At 42.7% G+C, this 24,340-nt stretch overlaps 1 protein-coding gene across 1 annotated transcript in view; it reads left to right on the forward strand.

The window, feature by feature from the left end:
* The window catches only part of GAREM1 (GRB2 associated regulator of MAPK1 subtype 1), a 162,659-nt gene that overhangs the window by 111,423 nt on the left and 26,896 nt on the right, over positions 1–24,340 (forward strand). The window contains exon 3 of the mRNA XM_006205071.3: positions 22,013–22,143. Within this exon, the coding sequence (XP_006205133.1) occupies positions 22,013–22,143 (131 nt within the window). The remainder of the gene's footprint in view (positions 1–22,012; positions 22,144–24,340) is intronic.

Consider the following 24,340-nt stretch of genomic DNA (forward strand, 5'->3'; position numbering starts at 1 on the left):
ACTGTTTTAGGGTATTTGCACTTTTCTATGTATTTTTCCTTTAAGGTGAGAGGTTTGGGTAAATAAAAACTCGGCAGCAGGTTTGATTTCCACAAAAATAACAATTCTGACATCTCAGGGTGTCATCTGTCTCAAAGCTGTTCCCAGTGAGTCTAAATATACCACTGGGCTTTCTCATCATTCAGCAGAACTGCCTCGGAGATTTGCACCCCTGGGGGCCTGGTTGACTAAGCCGTCTATAAAGCTCTCCCTCCTCTTACAGATTTTTCTGATGGGAAAGTGGCTGAATTAGGCTGGGAGCTGAAGCGTTTGGCTCGGTTACAGCTTGTGTGGGGCTTTGCTCTTTCTCTCTCTCCAGACACCTGCTTCTTTCTGACTGTCATTTCACAGTGTTCCTAACTGCTGGGTGTACAATATGGTCCTCAGCATCCCTGATGAATCCTGCCCTGAGTTGTCCTCCGAGCCCTGCAGGGGCCGGCCTGTGTAGTTGTGGCTCTCAGGCTTAGGGGGAACAGAAATAGACTTCTCCCTTCTCTCTACAGATCACACTCCAGCCTACACAGAGATTGGAGTCTTTTCTGCAGACTAGTCACAGCTGCTCCCCACCCCCATTATTTACACCAGTGATGAGTACCTAGAAATAATTTCCAAAATAAAAAAAAAAAAAGGAAACTAACACCAGGTGAGGTGTCATTGTCAGCCCAGGAAGAGTATTTAAAGCAGCTAATGATGCAAAGGATAGGCTCTATTGCCATGAGCCAGCCGCCTGGCCACGGAAAGTCACACAGACATGCAGGATTTGGGGCTCTTCTGAATGAAGAGCAGGCTAGGTTCCCACTTTATTGGAACTTGTATACCTAGCTGGAGATGTAACGTGAATTACTCAGGAACTCTTGAAGTTCTGACTTGGAGAAGTGGATCCCAGCAATGCCTGTAGGGGCCTTGGGCCTCTCAGCCTGCACCCCCCAGAGCCCGGCTCTTGAAGTCATAATGACTTGCAATGGTCAGAGCCCTGGTCTTTTCCGTTTCTGCTCCGTGACTCTGTAACACCAGCAGGAACCGTCCTTGAAACTCTTCGTCCAACTCTCCGTGGCTGTCCTCTCTCCTGGCTTCTCCACTCCTTCTTTGTCTTCTTTGGTTCATCCCTGCTGTGTGAGCCTGAAGACTCAGTGCCTGTTTCTCTGTCTCTCTCTCTCTCCCTCCCCTCTTCACAGCTCCCTCTCTCTGTCTCCACAGAAAACCCAATCTTCACAGCTTCCCCTGTCCCCTCCCACAGGTGACTCTTTACTCTTGACCTCTCTCATCCCAAACTTCCTCAGCATGCTGAATACACTTCCACTTTGTTTTATTAATATCTCAGCTTCCATTTATCGAAAGAAAAAAAAATTTCCCCCTAAACCATGTGGTGTCTGTTTTTGTCATAGTCACTTCAGTCCTTGTCCCAGACCACCATGTTGGTTGGACTTTTTCTCGTTTGTGCCACTGTTCCCAGGGAAGGGCTCAGGCAGACTTCCAGAGACATGTATGAGGGACGAGCGATAAGGGCTCAGAGAAGGTGGTTTCCGTGTGTGAAGCACTCAGTGCCACGCACCGCGCTGGACTCTTTTTCTAGGCGTATTCCATGTGGCCCTCACAGCCTACTGCCCAATCAGTGGGAGGGACCATGCTCAGCCCACAGGTGGGACCTTTCCCCTCCTCCTCTCTGGCCATCCTAGGACTGACCGTGCACTTTAGGAAGAGGGAACGGATTGTCAGTCCAGGTTGCCTTGTGAGGGCAGCTCCCTTGGGGATTCTGTGGCTGGAGACTCGCGTGCCTTTCCTTCTTCTTTGCTCCCCACTTTTTGGAGTTGCAATACTTGGTTCTGGAATGCCTTCCCTGCACCGTGAAACCTTGGCTCTGCCTGGGGGAGGAGTGAGAGATACTTGGCTAGTGTAGGCCTTGGCCCTGAGTCTAAAGGAGAAAGAGAGACTGGGGGCCGGGGGGAGTTCACTGTGCCCTGACCAGCGCACAGCTTGGGTCTGCCGTCCGGCGCTCATTCATTCGTTGTGTCTGTCTGTACTGCAGAGGAGCGCAGGGCAGCAGGCTGGAAACGCAGCCCCAGCTCTCACATGTGACTGGGAGGAACGCGCTTTATACAGCTCCTTGTATAATTCTCACTTGATTGGAATTGTGATGAAGTGCTACGAACGTGTGGCGGGCAGCCCAAAGCCCTCATCTGCCAGGGCCCTTGGCTGTGCTGTCTCCCGGCTCTGTGTGTGAGAAGTCGCAGTGCAGGGTGAACACCGGGCAAGGTGCACACCCCGTGGGCCGGGGGGATGTCCATCCAGGGCAGCAGTTTGTTCCAGTCCGTCCTCGGCTCACAGCCTGGCAGTAGGTCGAGTCCACCCACCTGTCTTCTCCCCGTCTCCAAGCCCGTGGGGCTCTCACTGCCACTTGTCATTTCCATCCACGGCTCCGTGCTCAGGTGTTCTCAGCATCTCCATGGTTCTTCGCCTCCCTCTCCCACCTCCACATCCTCTAATCACCCAAAGCCCAGCCCACGCTCAGAGTCTCCCCAGTGCCCCAGTTTCTCCTCTACCCCAACAGAACCTTTGTGATCACTCTCTCCTCTGATAGTTTATACCTATTCTGTCCAGAGTTGTTATGGGGTTCTCAGCCTCCACGTGAGCAGAAGCAGCACCACCTGGAAACTCAGAAACAGAGTCTCAGTCCTCAACCCCAGCCACTCATCCACCCCCTGCCCTTCATAATCCAAGCCGTGTTTATCAATCCACTTGGTGATTTGATGCACACTCGTTTGAGAACCGCTGGTCAGGTGCCTCCTTTAGACTTTAATGCTGTGTTGCCTTATTTTCTTGTTTCATATTCCATGTATTAATATTTTACTTCCACAAGTCCACTATTTTGCCCACATTCATCTTCTTACACAGTGTTAAGTTTAATATACACTTGGATACGTCCCTGAAAGCCGTATCAGTTTTCACCAATTTCCATATGACTAGGAATTTCAACTTGGTCGGCTTAGGAATCCGTGGTCCACATAGAACAGTGGTAAATTGTTCACAGTCTCTGAAACCAGTTGAGAAGTTCTTATTGGTATGGAGAGCGTAACACAGGGAGGGCTGTAACCCCAACACCATTCTTTATGGGTTCATTGTGGGAGAGAAATGTTCTTGAAATGATTAGAATTTTGCTACCCCCAAAATGAATGGTAATAGAATTGACGAGGGTGGAGGAGTGGAAACCTAGTATGACATCAGTCTGATGAGAAGGAAAGAAGGAGGCACAATTTTTTTGTGAGCTAAAGTGCTCGATTAGGTTGGAAGGTATTTCCCATTCACCTCAAAGGCTGGGTTCTGGTTACGTCAGAATGTACCTCTGTGGGGACCTGTATGGAATTTTGAAGAGCGGGCTGGGAGGCAGCTGTTGTTTCAAGAAAGAATATTTTCATGTATTGATCAAACCCAATGTTTGACCTGTGAGACATTCACACTTTTCCCTTCTTTTCTTCTTTCTTTTTTCTTTCCCTTCTTTCCTCCTTAGCTCTGTCCTTTATCCTTTCCTTCCTGATACATTAAACAAGTGTTAAAAAAAACAAAACACTAGGGGTAGAGTTTTCTCTCTAAAACTAAAAGTGTGGGGGAAGAGTTTATTTTATCCTGGTTCATCCTGATAGTCCTTTACCCTCCCACCCTCCCCTGTGCAATCATTTAAATGGATTTATTGTCCCTTTTCCTTCTAATATGTTTTTACAGAAGTGCAATGGTTTGTGTGCAAATATTTTAGATTTACATAAGTTGTACTGTTTTAAATCTCGTTTCTTTTTTTCTTCCCACTCGGCACTGTGTATTTATTTATTTATTGAAGTTTAGTCAGTTTACAATGTTGTGTCAATTTCTGGTGTGCAGCATAATGCTGCAGTCATACATATACATACATACATATATACATACAAGTTTCATATTCTTTTATATTATAGGTTATTACAAGTTATTGAATATAGTTCCCTGGGCTCTACAGAAAAAAATTTGTTGTCTGTCTATTTTATATATGGCAGTTAGTATCTGCAGATCTCAAAGCACTGTGTTAAAGATCCGCTATGTTTTTAAAGTCCATTCTTGTTTTACGATGTGTTTGGATGCTCTCCCAAGGACGGGCAGCAGGAATCATGTTGCTGTGAGGATCCTCATGCATCCTCCTTATGCTCTTGTTTGAACATTTTTGGAGGATAAGTGCCCAGGAGTGGAATTACTGGGCCTTAGAAATATGTAGAACTCATTTGACTATCTAGTGCCAGATCACCCTCAAAAATGGCTGCCCCAGCCTGACTCCCACCACAGTCCAACAGGATTCCTTGCCCACGTTAGGAATTGATCATTTTTGTCTAATAAATGTGAAGTAATATCTCTTAACTTGCATTTATTTGACTCCTCAGCTTCCTGCCGCATGCTTGCTAGTCTTTAGAGTAGCTCCCTTAGTAAATTGTTCATTTTCTTGGCCCATAGTTGTGTGGGCGGTGGTGTCTTCTTTTAGTGATTTGCAGGATTTCCTCAAATAATTCAGATTTAAATCTCTTTTCAGTTTTAGGCTTTGCACCATCATCTGTTCTGTCACCTCTCTGTCAACTTTTCCCACAATATCTTTTGTTGAACAGAAATCCTTAGTTTTGGTGTAATCTTTATTTGGCCCTTTGGTTTCTGCTTCTGAAGTCCTTCCTTGTCTACAGGCGGTGTCAGATAAGGATTCATTTTTAGTGTTTCTCTGTACAGTGAGCCAGTTCTACCAACACCAAAGGCTAAATACCATTTCCAGTGTCTGCGTCATGTAATATAAAGATGCCTTCCATTTCCCTAATCCTCTCAAATTTCACTCATTCCTCAAAAATGTTTGCGTAAGTCGAAATGACTCAGAAGGCTAGGAGAGTAAGCTGCTTCTCAGTGACTAGAAAGAATAACACTCAGGAAAACAATGTCAACACACCCTTAATTCTGGCCTTGGAAAGTTTCAGCTGGACTCCAGGTGGAAATAAGAGTGTAATTGCTGGGAGAAGCTATTTGTTGACATTATTTGTTCTACTTACAGGGAGTTGACCGTATCAGCCAGTATAAATTCAGGTCCCATCCCACTATATCCTATAGTGATTAGGTGTATCAACCATCTAGTCATTTTAGATTTATGAATTATTTACAGAGCATGAGAAAGAAACATGCAACCCTACCTAAATTAGCCATGTCTTAAAAATTGGCTAGGCATTGGAAAAACTCAAGTGTACGTAAGTAAAAGACAAAGAAACATAGAGACTTCTAAGTATTTTTCTCCCCTGTAATCTTGAGTGCCTTAAATATCCTTAGCACTTTGCACACTGCCTCAGAGTAGGAAGTAAATAAATCATATTCTTTGAACTGTTGTATTAGTTTGGCTAACAGTTGAAATAGGGAGAGGGAAAAGAAACTCAGCCCTTATTCATAATATGTATTGAATCCTGATGATACAGGAAAAAATGTGGGGCGAGAGGATGGCTGTGTCCCAGGTCTCGATTGAGCCCCTGGGACGTGCCCCACCAAGTGTAGGTCCTTGGCTTCGTGCAGGAAAGAATCCAAGAGTGGGCCACCGTTGAGTAAAGGTAGATTGATTCAGAGAGATACATACTCCATAGACAGAGTGCAGGCTGCTTCAGAAGGCGAGAGGAAGGCCACGAGGTGTGAGGGTTGTTAGCTTTTATGGGGTCGGTAGCTTCATATACTAACAAGTAGAAGGATTATTCCAGTTACTTTTGGAGAAGGAACAGGTATTCCCAGGAATTGGGCCTCCACCCACTTTTTGACCTTTTATGGTTAGTCTTGGAACTGTCATGGCGCCTGTGGGAGTGCCATTTGCCATGTTAATATACTGCAGTTGGCATATAATGAAACTCAAGGTCTACTGGGAGTCAAATCTCCCGCCATCTTGGGCCCCAAGGTCTACTGGGAGTTGAATCTTCCACCGTCTTGGTGTTAACCGCTGTGTCTTGAATGGCTGTGCCCTGCCCACTTCCTTCCTGTGTCACTGACAATAAGAAAAACACTGTTGATCATCTTACTATTAATCGAGTGCGCACTGCTCTTTGCTGAGTATTCTTGTACACACACGGTTTAATTTAATCCTTGCAACAATCCTATGGAGTAGGTGTCCGTTTCAAGTATTCCAGTTCCTGTTTGTTTTCACTGATAACCTGTTTTCTTCGTTGTGAGATATCACCACCTTAGTACAGTGAATTTTGTATAAATAGTCTTGTTTTCAAGGCTAAATATGGTTTTTATCCCTCTTCTAGGGGCCAAATATTAATGAAGACAGTGCTAAGCCTCTGTGTCAAGAAGGGTATAATCTACTAATTTTCTGGTGATTGCATGTCTTATTTCATTGATAGATTTTTAGCCATCATTTCCATTCAGCATCTATATAGGTTCTTAAATGTTATAAGTTCTTATAATAGCCTTCTAACATCCCTGGCACTTTAAAGGTTTGGAGATTTTATTTTTAATAAAATTCTAAAACCAGACAAAGGAAAAAAATCGAACGTCCTTTTAGTTCAGTTTCAGAAATCACAGTTGCTGACTCCTTATTGTTCTTTTTAAACTTTCCCCGGGGATTTAGGTTCATTCAAAGCCCGATCTGACATTAGAAACAAGAGTATTTTATCTGAAATGTATCTCTGTGCTCTGACAAAGTCACTCCCCTCTGTAAGAGTCCTTTTTCTCTCCAGCCTTGTTTATCCCTTCAGACATTCCTGCCAGGAGAAGCCCTGTTTACATAACTGCCCTCGTTGGACGGAATATTTTCCTGAGCGCAGCCCTGCACTCGCACCACGGCCTGTTTAACATGGAACAGGGACAAACCTGAAAGGCACTGGAGAAGGCTCCCTAAGCTCCATCTGCGGTGGCTAAAAGTGGAGGCCTTTGGATGAAATGAAGCGTCGGAGGCAGGGAGCCAGGGCAGGGGCATTTTGTCCCCAAAGACCAAAGCAAACGCGAGGAGGAAGAGCAGTTCTTTCTCGTGAGCGGGTGGCGGGGAAAACCTTGCGCTAGTTCTGGAGTGTCGGACAGAAGCGTGTATTTACCGTTTGAAAGCGGGCCCTTCGTGAAACACTTGCACAAAAATGGGGCCCCAGGTCTCAGGGCAACAGCCTGGCTATCGCTTCTCCATTTTTTTTTTTTTAATGAAAAGAAAAAGGTTTAACAAGAATGAGGGGCTCTGGGTCATGCAGGGCTTTTTCCTTTCAGTTTCCGTTTTTTACTGCAGTGTTGACTACTTTCTAATAAGCGTGGGTCTCTCATCTGCAGTCACTGTGGTCACAAATATATTAGAGTGATTGTATCCAAAGCTTGAGACATTTTAATTGGAATTGCTCTTCATTGAGGAGAAGGTTCAGTAGGCAGCCTGTCATAGAAACGGTAACATTTGCTAACTCCCATCCGCTGTGTTTCCCAGAACCGGGTCTCTACCTGTTCAGCAGAGCTCCACCCAGACCCCCCTATCTTCTGCATTTCTTTCTCCCCTCTGCTTCCATCTACTCGACTACCAATTGTGCCCCTTTTTAAAGCTTCATCAAATAATGCTTTATAGTGGATCCTCCTCTGCAGGAGTTTTGCCAGGATTAATATAAGGAGTTAACACTTTTTTCCTAACCAGGAACACACTCAGAAGAATATCATGATTACACTCCTTTTCACTCTGACAAGTGTATTTTCATCACATGTGACTCCCCTCTGAAGTTCACTGAACCCTTATCCTGTGCCACTCATCACATTAAGCCCTTTATGTATGTTTAATCAACCCAGGAGCTGATGCTGGGGTTACCGCCCTTGTATTATGGAATTGGGAGACAGATGGAGGTGTAGAAGGTTATGACTTGAGCAAAGTTGCACAGTCAGAGGGAGAGCCAGGATTTCAACTCCAGAAGTTCATGCGCTTAACCATCGCGTGAAGACATAGAGGCAAAATGATAACCAATGGGTATGTGTCAAATCAGGGGGTCACAACCCTTGGGCTGAGCCATGAGAACAGAGCGTGCCTGGCTCTGGCGGGGGGGGTGTCACGCCTTAGCTCTGCTCTTGTATCAAATGCAAGCCTTTAAGGGAGGGGTTGCCCTGCTGGTACGTGTGTATGTATGTATGTATGTATGTATACACCCATACTATTTTTATTTTTTAGAGTAGTTTTATTTCCACAGCAAAATTAAGGGGAAGGTACAAAGATTTCCCATATACCCCCTGCCCCGACACATACACAGCCTCACCCATCATGAACATTCCCCACCAGAGTGGTACCTTTGTGAAAACTGATGGACCGACGTTGACACATCATAGACTCATACACAATCTTTTCACTGCCCTCAAAATCCTCTGTGCTGTGATTGTTCATCGCTCCCTATCCACTAATCCCTGAAATCCACTGACCTTTTTCCTGTCTCCATAGTTTTGCTTTTTTCCAGAATGTCATACAGTACAGAGCCTTTTCAGATTGGCTTCTTTCACTCAGGAATACACATTCACGTTTCCTCTACGTCTTTATACGGCTTCATTGCCTTGCTTTGGGTAGCTAAAAAATTTGGTGAAAATGTACCCCTAACCTTTTAAAGAAATGCAGTTTTAGGACCTATGTGCTATGTTTTTATTTTGTGTCTTTGTTAGCTTTTCCATCTTTGGGTCCATGCGCTAAAGCCAAGGTGGGTTTATTTAGGTAGTTCAGTTTATTTATTTATTTAAATGGAGGTACTGGGGTTTGAACTCAGGACCTCGTGCGTGCTAAGCATTCACTCTGCCACTGCACTGTTCCCTGCCCCCTACATCAGCTTTTAAGAAACCATTCGTGTTTCTGTACATGGCGTTTTAATCACTTCAGTTTTGGCCTGAAGGTTCAAAACTCAATCCCTTATAATCAAGCCCCCCCCTTTTTTTTCCTAATGAAAACCACAACTTGAGCAGCTGCTTGTATTATGGTCTGTCCTCTGTGGTCCCACTGGTGTGTGGGAGTTTACTGTTGGACGGTGGAAAAGGGAGCAAATGAGAATCCAAGAATGGGGTCATGTTTCAATAGAGGAATAATGATGGAATGTTAGAATCCTTGAGTGATCTCCTGGCCCTCCCCACACTTTGGACATGCAGTTTGGCTCTCTTTTTCTTTTTTAAATACTTCCATCAGGCATGGAAGAGAAGCATGTATCGTAAGACCCATAGTGTTGAAAACTCCTAGACCTCAACTTTGAGCCTCTGCAGAATGACCTTCATTTTTGCCTGTAGTTGTAAAGTAACAACACAGCTTTAAAGTTTTGTGTTGTGTTCGTCCATATGTTGTCTGTCTGCATTGGGGTGGCCTTCCTTTCCTTTGTCTGGGTTGAAATTGTATTTATCTGTGGGTAGTGTTTTTTTTTTTTTCCTTGCATCAATTTCTATGTCTCATTTTCTTTTTTCAATCCGTTTCCATATCTCCTTTTCCCCTCATTCTCTTCCCTGCTTACCACATTCTATGAACCTTTGTTTTCCTCTTCATTTTTTATCCTGTATGACTTTTAAGTTCTCCAAATAAAAATCAAAGTTTCAGTTTTGTCCTTCTTAAGTTTTTATTTAGATAGCTAGGTCATTTTCTATTTCTCTAAAAGGATCTTACCTCAAATAAAATTGCTTTTTACTTACTACAACCTTAATTTTTTTTTTAATAATGTGGGGTTTTGATCCTGAAAGGAGGCAGCTGCTTCATCCTGGCAACTAGTTCCAGGGCCAGAGATGAAAGAGAGGAACTGGGTTCTGTTTCCACTGAATGGGTGAATTATCAGTGACACCATGCACTTTCCCTGCATCAGTCACCCCAAGTTATCCTGAAGTGAAGTTTATCACGTCATCCATTGCCGGGGTCACTTGGGGGATTAAATGAAACCATCTAAGTAGCCCTCCAAACCTCATCAAAGAAGAGTTCATGGGATATATAAATAGTAAATAATGCTTCTTCCTCCTGACTTTGAGAACTTTTTTCAGAAACATACAAGGCACGGTGAGCCCCTCACCCCGTGGACCTCTTCCTGGGGAGGGAGGTGTTGGCGGTTTGGGGAGGCAGCATAATAAAGGTGCGCTTGGGGATGAGAACACTTGAGTGACAATGCTGGACTTGCCGTTGACTTGCTGTGACCAAAGGCGTGTTCCCTAATCTCTGACAGCTTCAGTTTCCTCTTAGGTAAAGTCACCAGTCATCCCCGCCCAGCACCGTGGCTGGCTGAGCGAGAGAGTGTGTGTGTGTGAAGGCCTTTGGAGTGAAAGCAGGCTGGGTGTGGAGTCACCCAGACCCAGAGATGGCTCTGGTCCAGAGGCCAAGGTGCCTCTTTTCTCTTTTGTCTTTCCACATACTGTCGAGCCTCTTTCTTAAGAAGCCGGTCATTTGGTCTGTGATGGTGTCTTCTGATTCTTCGTCAGCGCTGGCATTTAACATACTCTGGCCTTTAGAGTCAGGCAAGACCTACCGGTATCCATTACCATGTTTAGGCTGAATATATGTGGCTGGCCAGAAGTACGAGCAGCTCCAGGTATGTGCAGGTAGAAGGCTGTCAACTGTATGGGTCTTAAGTGAGCTTGCCCATAAGGCTTATGCTAAAAGCTGTAAACAGAGGCCTCCCGCTCAAAGTCATCGTTTCAGTTTAAGGGAGTAGGAAGCACTAAACTTCCCACCTAAATTTCTGGACCGTTTCCTGACTGGTGTTTACCCACTCACATAGCATCACATCAGTCAGTACTGTTCCAAGCCCTTGCTCAGACCACAGCTACTCCCTCCTTTCTCTCAGAAACCCAAGGTAGTCTCTGGGTCACGTGAGATTTTCATTTGCGCGAACCATTAAAAACCATTAATAACTGGATGTGTTTACATAAAAAGCCTGATTTCCTGCCTTTGGAAATCAGCATGCGTTGGAGCTGTGAGGTTACCATACTCACCTTTTTATCAGTTTTCCAGTTCGTAACATTCCTGGCCATGTAAATATTTCATTTTGAGACTCTGGGAAAAAATATTTTATTTTTTTATTTTTTTTTTATTTTATTTTATTATTAATTTTTTTATTTTTTTTTATTTTATTATTAATATTTTCTCCTGCTTTACACACCTATTCTTGAAATCAGGCATTTATTAAGTTTCTGGCAGGGACTCAAACTGAGCTGTCAGAGAAGAAGACGACGTGATTCCTGCTGTCAGGATGCTTGTGGTCTAACTAAGAGAAAAATACAAAAAACAAGTGAAATAAGTAGGGACTAGTTACACATTAAACTCTGGTAATAAACGCGAACAAAGATCAGCATGGGCGGAGGTTGTGAGGGAGAGCTTCATGGATGACACTGGACTTGAGCTGATACTGAAATTCATTCCCTCATTCAGCTGTTAGTTATTAAGTACCTCCTATGTGTCTCGCACAGTCTTGGGCACTGGGAATAGAAAGATGATTGACGTATCCTCAGCTCTTTTTTTAAAGACAGATTACTGTTTAGTTTACAAATAAGAATGATAAAATATACATGCTTGGATAAAAATCTGTAAATAGACAATGAGATCACTGAAGAGTGTGATCAGTTATACACCTAAGATAAGATTTTTTTACAGAGTAGGTGATGAGTGAATTGGTTTGGGGTGAATAGCTTGGCCAAACCTGGGAAGAGAGGAATGGCATTCCAGATCTTGAGTTTGGTATAAGAAGAGGTGTCATTCACTGTGGATGGCTCTAGATGGGTTTTAGCATGGTGAGAGGAAAGTGGGGGTCAGATCTTGGAGGGCCTGTGTATTCTCTATAACGTCAAGTTTTATAGGGGGTGGAGGGCCACCAAAGTCCTTTAATCAGAGGGTGAAAGGGCATGTACCCCCAATCCGTTCTCCCCACTGCCTCCACCCTGCTCCACCCCAGAAGCTGTCTGGTAGGGCTAAATCAGCAGACTCTCATGCCCTTTGAGTCCCAGCAAAGTTCAGCCAGTGGATAGACAGCCCCAGCAGGACACGGGCAGGTCGAGGGAGGAAGCTGGTCAAGGTCTTTACATTCTCCAGCTTCCTCCCTTGAAGGATCACCAGGGAATGGCTACATCTTCCCTTCTCAAGATGACCTTATTTACATAACCTTCACCTTCCAGCAGCTAGTCCCTCCCCTTGGCCCCACAGGCCTCCGGTGGTGACCTCTCTCCGCTGCTATCCCTAGTCTCTCACCGCGCTTCCCCAGCAGCCCACCCACACCATCGTCGGGAGTCCTGTTGTAAATAAATCCTCTGCAAATTATCTCCATTTAAAATATGATTAGAGTTTAATTTTAAGCAGTGATGGAAAGAATAGTTTCCTGGAATGGAAGTCAAGGGGCAAAGCGATCAACTGGTAAAACTGGCCAGGGAGAGAGATGATGTGGTTGGAATATGCAGAGGTGGTGGAGACAGAAAAGGGGATGGAGTTGACTCGACACCAGTCGGATGTGAGAGATTAGGGAAAGGGAGGAGTCGGGGTGACCACCCAGGGTTCTGAACTTGGGTGGCTGCTTGATTCAAAAAGGAAAGGATGGGTTCAGTTTTGCTTGAGTTGATTTTGAAATCTTTGTGGGAAAACTGTTGGAGATACGCTCCGGGTATTGGGTAGACCAGTGTGGAATTCAGGAGAGATCTGGCTGGAGGGAAGGCTGGTGTGCCATCAGCTGATAGCTAGCCCTTGAAACCAAGGGGATAGAGGAGGGCCCCCAGGAGAGCCGAGAAAGCGGCAGAAGGAAGACAGTCGTGCAAAGAACTTACACGGGCACTAGAAGGATTCAGAGTTTTGCACATACTGAGAAAAGAGCATGAGCACAGGTGAAGGAAAGAGAAGGAGTACTGATTACACAGGTGGGGGGGGAGTGTTTACAGAAGCTGAGTGGAGCCAGATTACAGAGGGACCTGAAAGCTAAGGCAGAGGAGCCTGGGCTTGGTGGTTAGAAATTAAAGAGCTATTATACGTTCATTTTTTTATTCATTTCTTCTACACGTGTGTATTGGACACTTAGGTTCTTAAGTGAAATGAAAGCCATTCAGGTTGTATTTCAAGACAAGTAAAGTGATGGTAGAAGGGCAGAGATGGAGATAGCCTTAAAATCTGAAGCAGTAATACCATTATGAAATGATAAGGGTCGAAACCAGAGTAGTAGCTGTGAGTGCTGAGGGCAAAGAAATCTCTAGGAAAGAGAGGGAAAGACTTAGGGAGAAATGAGTAAAGGAGAAGAAAGATGAAGCTGGCTCGCACCTTCCCATCGTTACATGTTAGCGAGCATGTTCAAATCCGAGACCTTTTTAGGTTCCTTCTCATTTATGATGATTGTGCCTCATAAAATTTCTGATAGTTCTGAAGAAGCAACTGGATGCAATGAGAAATACAGTTTTCCCAATGAGAAATACAATTTTCCCATTTTTCAACAAATAGGGAAATCATTTACATGGTGTGAGCTGGCTTGGCTGGTTAGAGTATGTGTCCCAGCATGAATCAGTTTTGAATCCAGGTCTAGTTAAGTTCAAGGATGGAGTTTCAGAATTGAAAGCACGGGTCTGACCACTTGTTTTGTGGAGATTGAGATGGTGTGTGATGAAATTCATTATTTTTTGGTTGATGATTTCTTTCTGTTCTTTGGCTTTAATTCCTATCTCTGTCAGTTATACGTTTGGAGCCGTTGTGCTGAGATTTGTTCTTCCCCTGTCTTTTTGTCCCAATTCCACTCCCCTCCACCAAAAAAAAAAAATCATAATTTAGGAACTAACTAGAAGTGATATCAGGAATCAGATTGTAGAATAAGAAATGCTGTGTGTATTTCACATTCATGTTTTTGTTTTTCAGTTATGCTTAAGATGAATAGACATTTCAAAAATTGGTAATAAACTGAACAGAATATGAACTATAAATTATTTAATTATCATAAAATAATTATATCTACCTTTATAATAAAAATACAATTAAAATCTCAATGAGGTACTATTTTTCACCGATCAGATTGGCATTGATGATAAGAAAGAGTCTGGCGATCAGGTGTTAGGGACAGATATGAGGAAACACACTGGCCGTGGGGGTATCACACGCTCTATGAAGGTGAGCTTAACAATATCTATCAAAAGTGAAAACGCACTTACCCTCTGGCCCAGCAATTCCACGTGGAGGCATTTTCCCGCCAATGTACTTGCATTAATAAGCACGCCAAGCCTTCGGTACAAGGTTATGAACTTCAGCATCAATGTGGCTGCACAAGATTGGGATAAATCCGGATGCCCGGCAGTAGGGGACTGGTTAAATTAGTTTGCACAAGGTGGAATACTGTGTATCTCTTACAAAGAATGAGTCCGGTTTTTACGGAATGATAAAAGAACTATATGGAAGCCTACTGTTTTGAAAAGAGCGGCATTATGTGTGCAGACGGACTGTATCGGATACTATCTCTAGCGGATGTTCAAGAGAATTACAGTGCTGTGTCTGGGAGAAGAGCTGAGGATAGGATTGGAACGGAGACTTAATTTTTACCCTATACTCTGTGGTACTATTTAATGTTTAAGTGAATCTTTAAAACTCTTCACATCACTCAAGAAAAGGGAAGCTAAGTGGTTCACCAACACCAACTGCATTTCCATACATGGCTGGTGGAAGTGAACATTTCCATATGCTTTTTTAAAACTCAATATATTGGCTGGTGCAGTTCAAAATAACAAAATGCGTATCTTTTACCTGGCCTTCCGACTTTCACATTTCAATCCTGTAGAAATTCCAGCTGGCATGCATCCATAAAGTTACAAATGCAAGAGCATCTGTAAAGTTAGATCTTGAGTGTTGGGTGTAGATTCCTGCCCACGTTTATTTACTTCTTGAAAAAATGACAGCTGGTTTGTTCTTTCTGTCACCTGAGAATCCTCATTTCTTCCCATTGAGAAAAATGGCCCAAGTGATTTTAAGGTCCAGTTATTGGAACCATTTAGAACATATTTCGTTTGCACAACTGACTTGAAACCATCTAACTTAACGTTGGCGGGCCGTCTCTAAAAGAGGTAAGAGATGAAAAGTAAGAATTCCTTCCTTCATAAGTGCCTGCTTGGTGTCCTTGGGTGACAGGACGCTGGGTACTAGGTGGAGTAACACAGTCACGGCCGTGGCACTTTTAACATTCTGGGACTCTGAACCATTTTTGTTCATTTTAGCCATTTCGGAGTTGCTTTGACATTCTGCTGACATTTTTGTTGCTTTCTTTCTTATGTTATCATTTTATGCCGGTTTCTGTGACGTTTTCCCACTCCCGGGAGAGGGAAGCGCCAGTGAAATGCCGTTGTTCATTTGAGTTATGGGCCCACAGGTGGATACAAGAGGCCTGGGCTCTCGTTTTGTTTCATTTTATTTTATTTTATTTCCACACAAAGCCAGCCATGGTGCGGAAGGGAAGGAGAGCAGTGAAACCAGAGCCTTGGAAAGAGATTTACCCCAGCAGCCGCGATGGGGACAGGGAGGTAGGGATCACGGGGAGACCACGTCTTCACCAGGAACGCAGAACTTACTTCCCGCTGACCTTTGACCGCAGCTTCCCAGCCAGTCACAAACGGGACAGACTTGAACTTGACCGTCTCTGACTTGCTTTGTTATCTCTACACTTCTCAGCATTGCTTTCTCTTCTTAATTGGCAAAATTTGTTTTTATTTTCCATTTCTGACAAGTGAGATTTTCCCTCTAAAGGAGAGTGTGTGTTCCTGTAGATCCTTGAGCATCTTCTCGGTGCTGGAAATCTAGTCCCCTCAGCTAGGACCTCGGGCCTCTCAGCTGTGCATAAGGCATCTTCTCTACCGAGGTACATCACCGTGGTTATCTTGAGGGACACACACCGAAAAATGGGTATTTAATGGAAGACAGCTATTCCTTGCCAACATGTTAATTATGGAATGTAGCTTTGGAAGCACATCGTGAAAGCAGTGCAGTTATAGCACCAGACTCTGTTTTCACATATTGCCCTCAGTTTACTTTCAGCTGTAATCGATGATGATCATGGTGTTGGATTTGTTCCTGGGAGTTTCAGGGTCCTGCAGACAAAACAGCCCTTACAATGGAGATGTTGTATGAAATTATCAAAACTGTTGAAAGACAATGCAGTTTCCTCCCCCTCTGGGAACAGGGTTTTGACAGTAACATCCCAGAACAGATGTTTCGGCAATCTCCAAATGTTTTTATTTGGTGGCACAAAGACTCTGTTATTCACGAAACGGTCTGTTAAAAAATTAGTTCCTCCGTGTGGGGGTGGTGGGAATATGTGTTATGTAAATTGATTTCACATTTGGGCGGGTCACTGGCTCTTAACTCTTTAAGTTGGCTCCAAGATTTGACTCTGACAAATTGTGGCTTCCAGGCTACAGCAGCCACAGAGAACAGAACAACACAATAGCTCAGCATCGTTCCCAGAGCCCTGCAAGTTGACTCATCCTAGAGTGTCATGTTCTTTTACAAAAGAATAGATGCTAAGTAAAAATTCATAGAAATTTGGCCTCATAAAATCCAGTGAGAGGATGTGGGCGTGTCTGCTTTTCTTGCGTGTTACTTTCCTAATACAATCCCCGTCTGCAGCTTACACGTCTTGGTTTCAGACTTACATTTAACGGGAAAGCTGCCGTTCTCAGATGAACATGGGGTCAGCTGAGGCTGTGGTTTCTACCACCTTACAAAGGACGTCACTGCAACTATTTAGGAGTGTTGGAATAGAAACAAGAAGACTGTTCATTCTCATTTCTCACGTCTTGTCTTCTCACCAGTACCCTGGTCTGTGCTTTCCTCTTCTTCCGTCAGCACGGAGGTCAGCAAACTGTGTGGCCCTTGGGCCAGATCTGACCTGCTGCCTGTTTGTGTCAAGTTTGATTGGAACACAGCGGCTGTAATTCGTTTACGTATTGTCTGTAGCTGCCTCTGAACCCCATCGCCGGAGTTGAATGACTGTTAACAGAGACCACTTAGCCCATGAAACCAAAAATATTTACAGAACCAGTTTCCCAACCCCTTCAATAGGAAGTTGCATATATACTGTGACCCAGTATTTAAAACATTGCATTAAGACATTTGATATATTTAGATTTTAAAGGTATTTGTGGGGTGTAAGAAATGTAAAATAATTGTTTGGTTTTAGACCATTAAACATATGACAGGAAAATGTTTAAAATAATAATGTATGTTCACAAAGAAACACATAAACTAAAATTTTCCAGGACAATGTAAGAAACTATATGGAAAAGAGGAGAGAGAAGTTAACGGACTGGATTGGATATTCAATAAACCGTTGAAAGAATGAATTGAAAGTCATCAATTTTTCTGATGTACAGTATGTTCAGATATGAAAACATTGGTCATATTTAGCTGCTGCTTGTGTGTGTGTGTGTGTGTGTGTGTGTGTGGTTTAACACCTTTATTGTGGTCTGGTTCCTGTACAGTAAACTACACATATTTCAGATGTACAGTTTGATGAATTTTGAAAGATGTGTACACCAATGAAATCATCACCACAATCAAGATAGCTAACATTTCCATCACTCCCCAAGAGGTGCAAATTTCCAATTCCCAACTTATCCCTTCCCACCCTCTTCACCCTCTGATAAACATAAGTTTGTTCTGTGCGTCTGTGAGTCGGTTTCTGTTTTGTAGATAAGTTTTTTTGTGTCCTTTTTATTTTAGAGCTGCTAATTTAGTTCTTAGTCTTTCATCTGGGTGTGTTAATTCTTCTCAGAATGGTTTCTTATAAGTGCTCCCATGCGTGTGTGATTCTGAAGTCTCCCTGTCCAATGAGATGACAAACACGGGTGAGACTAGAAGGTTCGAATTTATTCAGCTTTACTACAGACACAAGGGCTATACCAAACGTGATTATTCATTTGGTCCCAATGCCAAAATATATTTGAGGCTGCTAATAGTAAAAGATCACAGACACAAGAGAAAAATAACTAGAGAATGCTTTAAGAACAAGCGCCCAAATTGAGAGAGAAGAAAAATGGAGTGAAGGGAATAGATGTGGTTTATATCAGGAAACCCAGGCTCTATTATTTGAACCAAAATATCAGTGATCATGATACACAGGGCAAGAAAAAGAACATATAAGAGTTCTAAAGCTCTTATTTCATGAGAGGAGACATCCTATTTTGTCTCTGTTGCATGATCTTTTTTAAGGACAGTAACAGTATCTGCAGCCAATTTTAAGGGAACACAGAGATGTTCTGGACCCGCAGGAACACAGCAACCACTAGCCACACAGGCTCTTGAGCCCTTGTCATGAGGCTAGGGTGAAGGGAGGCATGCTGAAAGTGTAAAGCACACGGGATTTAAAAGACTTAATGTAAAAAAAATTTTAATTAATGATTCCTCTAGTTCAGATGTATTGGTTTAGACAAAACATATTATTAAAATTAATTTCACCTCTTTTTGTTCTTTTAATGTGGCTATTAGAAAACGTAGAATTGCATGTGTGGTTTGCATGGTATTTCTGTGAGGCAGCACAGTTCGATAGGGTAATGTCTCATTTAATACAGAAATGTTAGGACTTGGTGGCACATCCTTGGCCTTCCGGGGTGTGTAGCTTTCAGGTAGTCTGTTAGCTCAGAAATTGAGCATCTACAGACCACTTAATGAGTGCTGGGCAGACATACAGATTCCCCTCGTCCTAGGAAAATTTTTCTCAAATATTGATCAGAAATTTAAAATAAACTATTTCATACTCATGGAAAGAGACCCTGTAGGCTTTCCTAAACTATACTTAGTTTGATGATAGCTTGAATTGGTTCAGGTTCCAGATCTTCTAACAAATGAGAAAACATAAATCACAATTACAGGTATTGGACATGTTGGCAAACATCTGATGTCTCTGTCAGATGGTTCTGGGTATTCCGACCAGATGGACCTGTACATGTGAACTCTCAACGCTGACTGCTTTGGTTCCCTTGTATATTACATCCCGATGCTGAAAGACCCTGGAAGATAATTTCAACTGCTTATCTAATCTGTTCTTTGAGTGGCTTGGTTCCTGAAAACTATTTCTTGAAGTTCTGAACATTATTCATATTTGAATGATTGTTAGGCTCACCATTGCTTTCTTTCTCTGTTGAGTGAAAACATTCATCTATTGTTCAGAAACAAACTTCGTATACAGTAATGGAGTTCACATTTTATTTACATCTTTGAAAACCTGCAATTACTTCTGTGTTGCTTCATTGTTTGCCAATCCCAGGACTCAAGTAATTTTCTTGTATTCAGTAAACACTTATTAAGTACCTATTGCCTGCAAAGATTGTGCTTCCCTGAATTTAGACGTGTTGAATCTGGTGCTAATGGGACTTCTAAGTATAAATATCCAATATCCAGGCTCTTCAATATGTCTGTAGAACTGAAAAGAAATGTTGACTATGTCAGATATATTTATTATATAATTATACAGACATTTGCACAAGAAAATTTCAAATGTTTAACTTCACTGATCTTCAAAAAGATGCCAATTAATACAGGAAAGAGATACTATTTAACACGCATTGAATTTTAAAAATACTCAGTGATGGCAAGATTGTGTTCCAACTTAGCCTCTTGGTAGATGTATAAATTGGTTTAGGTATTTTGGGAAACTATGTAGCCATGCACGGTAAACATAAAGAATTGTGTGGTACCCTTTGATTTAGTAATCTCACTCTAGAAAATTTATCCCCAGAATGTGAACCAAACGACAGAAGAAAATCTCTTCATAGGCCAGCAGCCCTGTGAAATGTCCCCACTCTGTATTCCCAGTTCTCCTTTCTCAGGCTCTTTTAAAGCCAGTTCAGTCAGGCTTTGGCCCAGCTATTCCACGGCTTGTATCAAAGTCCCCAATGAAATACAAGCTGCTTAATCCAGAGGTTCTCGGGTCTCATTCACAGTCCTGGAGGGAGCGACTGACATCACTCCCACTTCGTCTCCTTGAGGTACTTGAATCACCTGGCTTCTAGAATGTACCACTTCTGGGTTTCCCTCTTACTCCCCCGGCCAATCCTCAGGCTCCCAGGGCTCAAATCTGAGACCTCTCCTCAGTCCACATTGAAGCCAGTGGTCATCATCGTTCAAGTATCGTGGCTTTAAATATCATCCGTGTGCTGATGACTGCCAGATTTAATTATTTCCGGCCAGCCCTTCCTCCTCGTCTCCACACTCGTATGTCCATCTGAGAGCTTTCAGGGTATCTCCATTTGTATGTCTAATGGACGTCTCAGACTTCACCTGTCCAGACGCAGCTCCCAGTCTTACCTCCAGATCCAGTCCCTCCAGACCTGCCCATCTCACTTCACGGCAGCTCCTCTCCTTCAGTTGCTCAGGCCAGAGTCTGGACATTTCCTCACGGCTCCCGCAGCCCTGCTGTCTCTTACTTGGATTGTTGCAGGGGCCTCCTAACTGGTGTCTGTGCCTCTGTGCCTGGCACCTTTACAGTGTGTTCTCCACATGGCAACCAGAGTGATTCTTCTGTGACATTGGTTAGATCACCTCTTCTGCACCCAAACCCCCGGAGGGCCCCCCAGCCCACTCAGGCGAAGAGCCACCTGTTCTTCAAAGCTGTAAACAGTGCAAAACCCCCATTATTTCTTCAAACTTTCTTTCTCTTTCTTCTTAGCTTTTACTCAGCCCACTCCAGCCACACTGGTGCCAACTACGCACCAATCCCTCCTCCTGAGGGTCTCTGTGTAGACTGCTGCCTGTGTTTAGAATTGTGAGAGCTCACGGCCCAGCCCTGTCAATGTCACCTTCTCAGCCACGCCTCCTCCGGCTGCCCCGCCCTCCCCAACACCCACGCTCTATTTTTAATAGCACTTCTCACCTTCTAACGTACACTCTACTCGTTTATTGTTCTTACCATTTGTCTCCTGCTGAAGGCCAGAGATTTTTAACTGGTCTATTTATTGATTCATCTCCAGCATCTGGAATAATGCCTCTACCTAATAGATGCCAATATATATATATATGTTGAGAGCATAAATGAAAGTATGAAAGTTTCCCTATGACTGCCTCATCCCCATGGAAGCGTGCAGAGATCTGCCTCATCATAGTTTTCGTTCCTTTTCAACTTCCTCAAGTGTTGTATTGTAAACAGCATTCAGAAAGTGACCACCCAGAAACAGTGTGTCGTGGACTTGGCTGTTCGGGGTCTTTTATTCCAAACTGAAAACAACTGCTCTAGAATGCAGCAGCAGTATCACAAATATTCAAGCAGCTTAATAGATCCTTGGCATCTTTAGGAATTTGTTCTTCGGAAATCCCCCATATTATGGATACCGCGAGAGTATGGTCTACGCTCGTGAATTTCATGCACAGCAATAAAAAGGCAAGAAGGAAGCCACGTGCCTCTCCAGATGCTGCGTGGCTCACTCGTTGGAAGGGAGCTCGTCCCCCGGTCAGCCTCCTCTGCTCAGGCCCCACGCGTGCGTCGCGGCAACATCGCGAATTAGAGCAGCTCCCGAGCCATCAGCCTCACCCGGGTATTCTTGAAACCAAGGGTACCTGTGACAGCTGAGGGTCCGCTACATTGTATTATGTTTGCAAATTTTTTGAACACTAATTTTTAAAAAATCAACTCCCCCAGGTCACTCGACCTTGGTTTTTAGAATATAATATGTGAGGGCATTATTACAACTAAATGACAGCTTGACTTACCGTTAAAAACAAAATGTTAAAATGCTTATTTATAACATTAAGTTTTCACGTCCAGATCATGTCGTGAGTAGGCATCCATTCAATTCAATACTGAGCCTCTGGTGACAAAGTCTGAATGTAAGCAAAAAAAGAGAAAAAAAAATCTGCTTTCATTTTTAAGCTGATTCTTAAATATATATCCTAGTTCAAGAAAACCTTTTGCCATGGTGACTTTTTTTTTTTTTAATGATAACACTCAGAAGCCTTTGACAAAGCAGAGTGGGAATAAGGAAGGGGGGATGCTGTCGCCATGGTGACAGCTGTCCAGTGTAAACATCTCACATCTCTTCTGTTTATCGTGTATTTTAGGGCAATTCAAGCTACTGGAACAAGACCGAGATATAAAGGAGCCAGTGCAATATTTCAACAGTGTGGAGGAGGTGGCTAAAGCATTTCCTGAACGCGTGTACGTCATGGAGGAAATAACATTCAACGTGAAGGTAGCTCTGAAAGAAACAAATATTTATCCTCACTAAAATGATTTAGCTTTCAGGTCATTGTGTACACAGTAAGGACTCATCTGTGCCAATTAGGAGGTTCCATCTTCCTAAAAGGTTGGTGTCAGTGGCCAGAACTTACTGTAAGAACTATGCTGTAGCCGAGCTGACCCCCCACCCCCCAGCTTACTTAGTTAGCATTAGTTTTTGCTAGAGTAACTGATAAGGCAGATCAAAAGGTGTTTTTTTTTTCTTTTTTCAAGTTTGGATTTTATTCCCTAATATATAACAGTGTTTTTGCTAAATCCTCTGTGAGGCTAGATGCTCTGATTGTAGAAAAAAAGACATATGGTGAATCTAATACCAAATACGTGCATGCCCTGACATCAGCATATATTCATTCTACTCTTTGTTCTAGTCCATATCAGTGTACATAGGGACATGGGTGTATCGACTGTTGCCCAATAGGTACTTATTGATCCCTGTTCATCACAGAAAAGCTGAATAGTGTTTACTGGGCTGCGCTGGTTTTGCCTTCTTAAAGGGACAGTTCCGTCCCCTCCTATACAGTGAGCAGGCTCCTTGACTAGCCTTGCTGTTTAAGAGGGACTAACGAAAGAAGCAGTGCCACCAACTGGGTCCAGCCTTGTTGCCCAGGAACCCATTGCGTTTTCTTCAGCCGCATCAACCACTACGCTGACACATTTGAGAAAGTGTTTACATTGAAAAGATTTTCCGTTTAAACCTCATTTCAGGAGGAAGTCCAATTGAGTCTCTGTTTTGGGAATATTTCAAGATTTAGGGGGCAGACACTGGTTTCTAGGACTCTATGTGAAAAACAGGCTGCACAACATCTGGGCCCAAGAATATGACAGTGTCTTCGCGGGTGGGTGTCTCCAGTGCACTCTCAGGGAGGGGGGACATGCCCAAGACATGTCGTTACTGAAGAAGGGATCTGCCCATTTAGCTGGCTAAGCTAAGTCATTCTTTCCTCCAGTTCTAAAACACAGCTGCCATAGTCTACTTCCTTTAGTTTTATTATTAAAATGAGTGAGAGTTTGTATTTTGTAAAATTCTTCACTAACCAAATTATGCTTGTGTTCAGAAATATTTATAATTTTTAACTCCTTTGGCTGTCCAGTCTGTGAGACATGAGGATCACGCATATTCATTTACCTTGAAGACTTGTGAAAACATACTCATTTGTAAACTTTTTAAGATTCGTTGGCCATAAATTAATCAAATCCTGTTTCATTAGTGTCTTGATATGATTTAAATCTCTCCTTAAAGCTTAACATTTAAAATTAACTAAATGAAAAAAAAAAGTTGTTTAAAAAGGAAAAGTTAATACGCTAAAAGTCTCCTGAAAACATTTCATGTGCTGGTAAATGATGAGGATTCAAACATAAAAAAAAATTTTGTTATTTTTTTAATTTCCTGAAGTATTAAAATCTAACATTCAGTCTTTGGTGGCATATTGTTTACATAAAAGATTTTTTTAAGATGCCTCTAGGAGCTTTTTTTTATGAGTTTGTATTAAATCAGCAACAAATGAAACCAATACATCTTGATAGTTTTTCTTCTCACAGAATACTATGTTTGGCGACATTGATTAAAATGTCAATAACAGAGATGCCATTTAAAAGTTTAACACAGCATTGTGAATGTACTCAACACTACTGACTCATATACTTAAAAATGGTTAAGATGGTAAATTTTAGGTTATATATATTTTACCACATTTTTTAAAAAGCAAAAAAAGGGAGGGCTTCAAAGGCACAGATAAGTGTAGAATCTTATAGCATCCAGAGAACTGGTCGGATTTGGGTTGAGTTCTGTGCTTTGCATACATAAATATTTAATACCTCTAGTCTATTAGTCATAAAGTTTTAAGATACCATCACATCCAGCTGCACTAATCATTGACATCATTCACTTTATTAAAAGAAGAATCAATAAAGAGACTTCAAGAAATTTACGTAAAGTAATACATGAAGGTCCAAGTGCTTAGTGAATAAACACCCACGGATATAAATAAACTAAGAAGATTTTGGGGAAAGATGTCTGGATACTGCCTGGATTTTTTTTTTAAATGTTGGATGCCATGGTCTTCTTTAAAAATTGATTGCAGTGTGCAGTCTATGCAGAGCTTAATTCGAGAGCTAATCAGAGACAAGAAAATGCTATGTTTGGGTATTAC

This window comes from Vicugna pacos, chromosome 24 (genome assembly GCF_048564905.1).
Source record: "Vicugna pacos chromosome 24, VicPac4, whole genome shotgun sequence".
NCBI classification, from domain to species: domain Eukaryota; kingdom Metazoa; phylum Chordata; class Mammalia; order Artiodactyla; family Camelidae; genus Vicugna; species Vicugna pacos.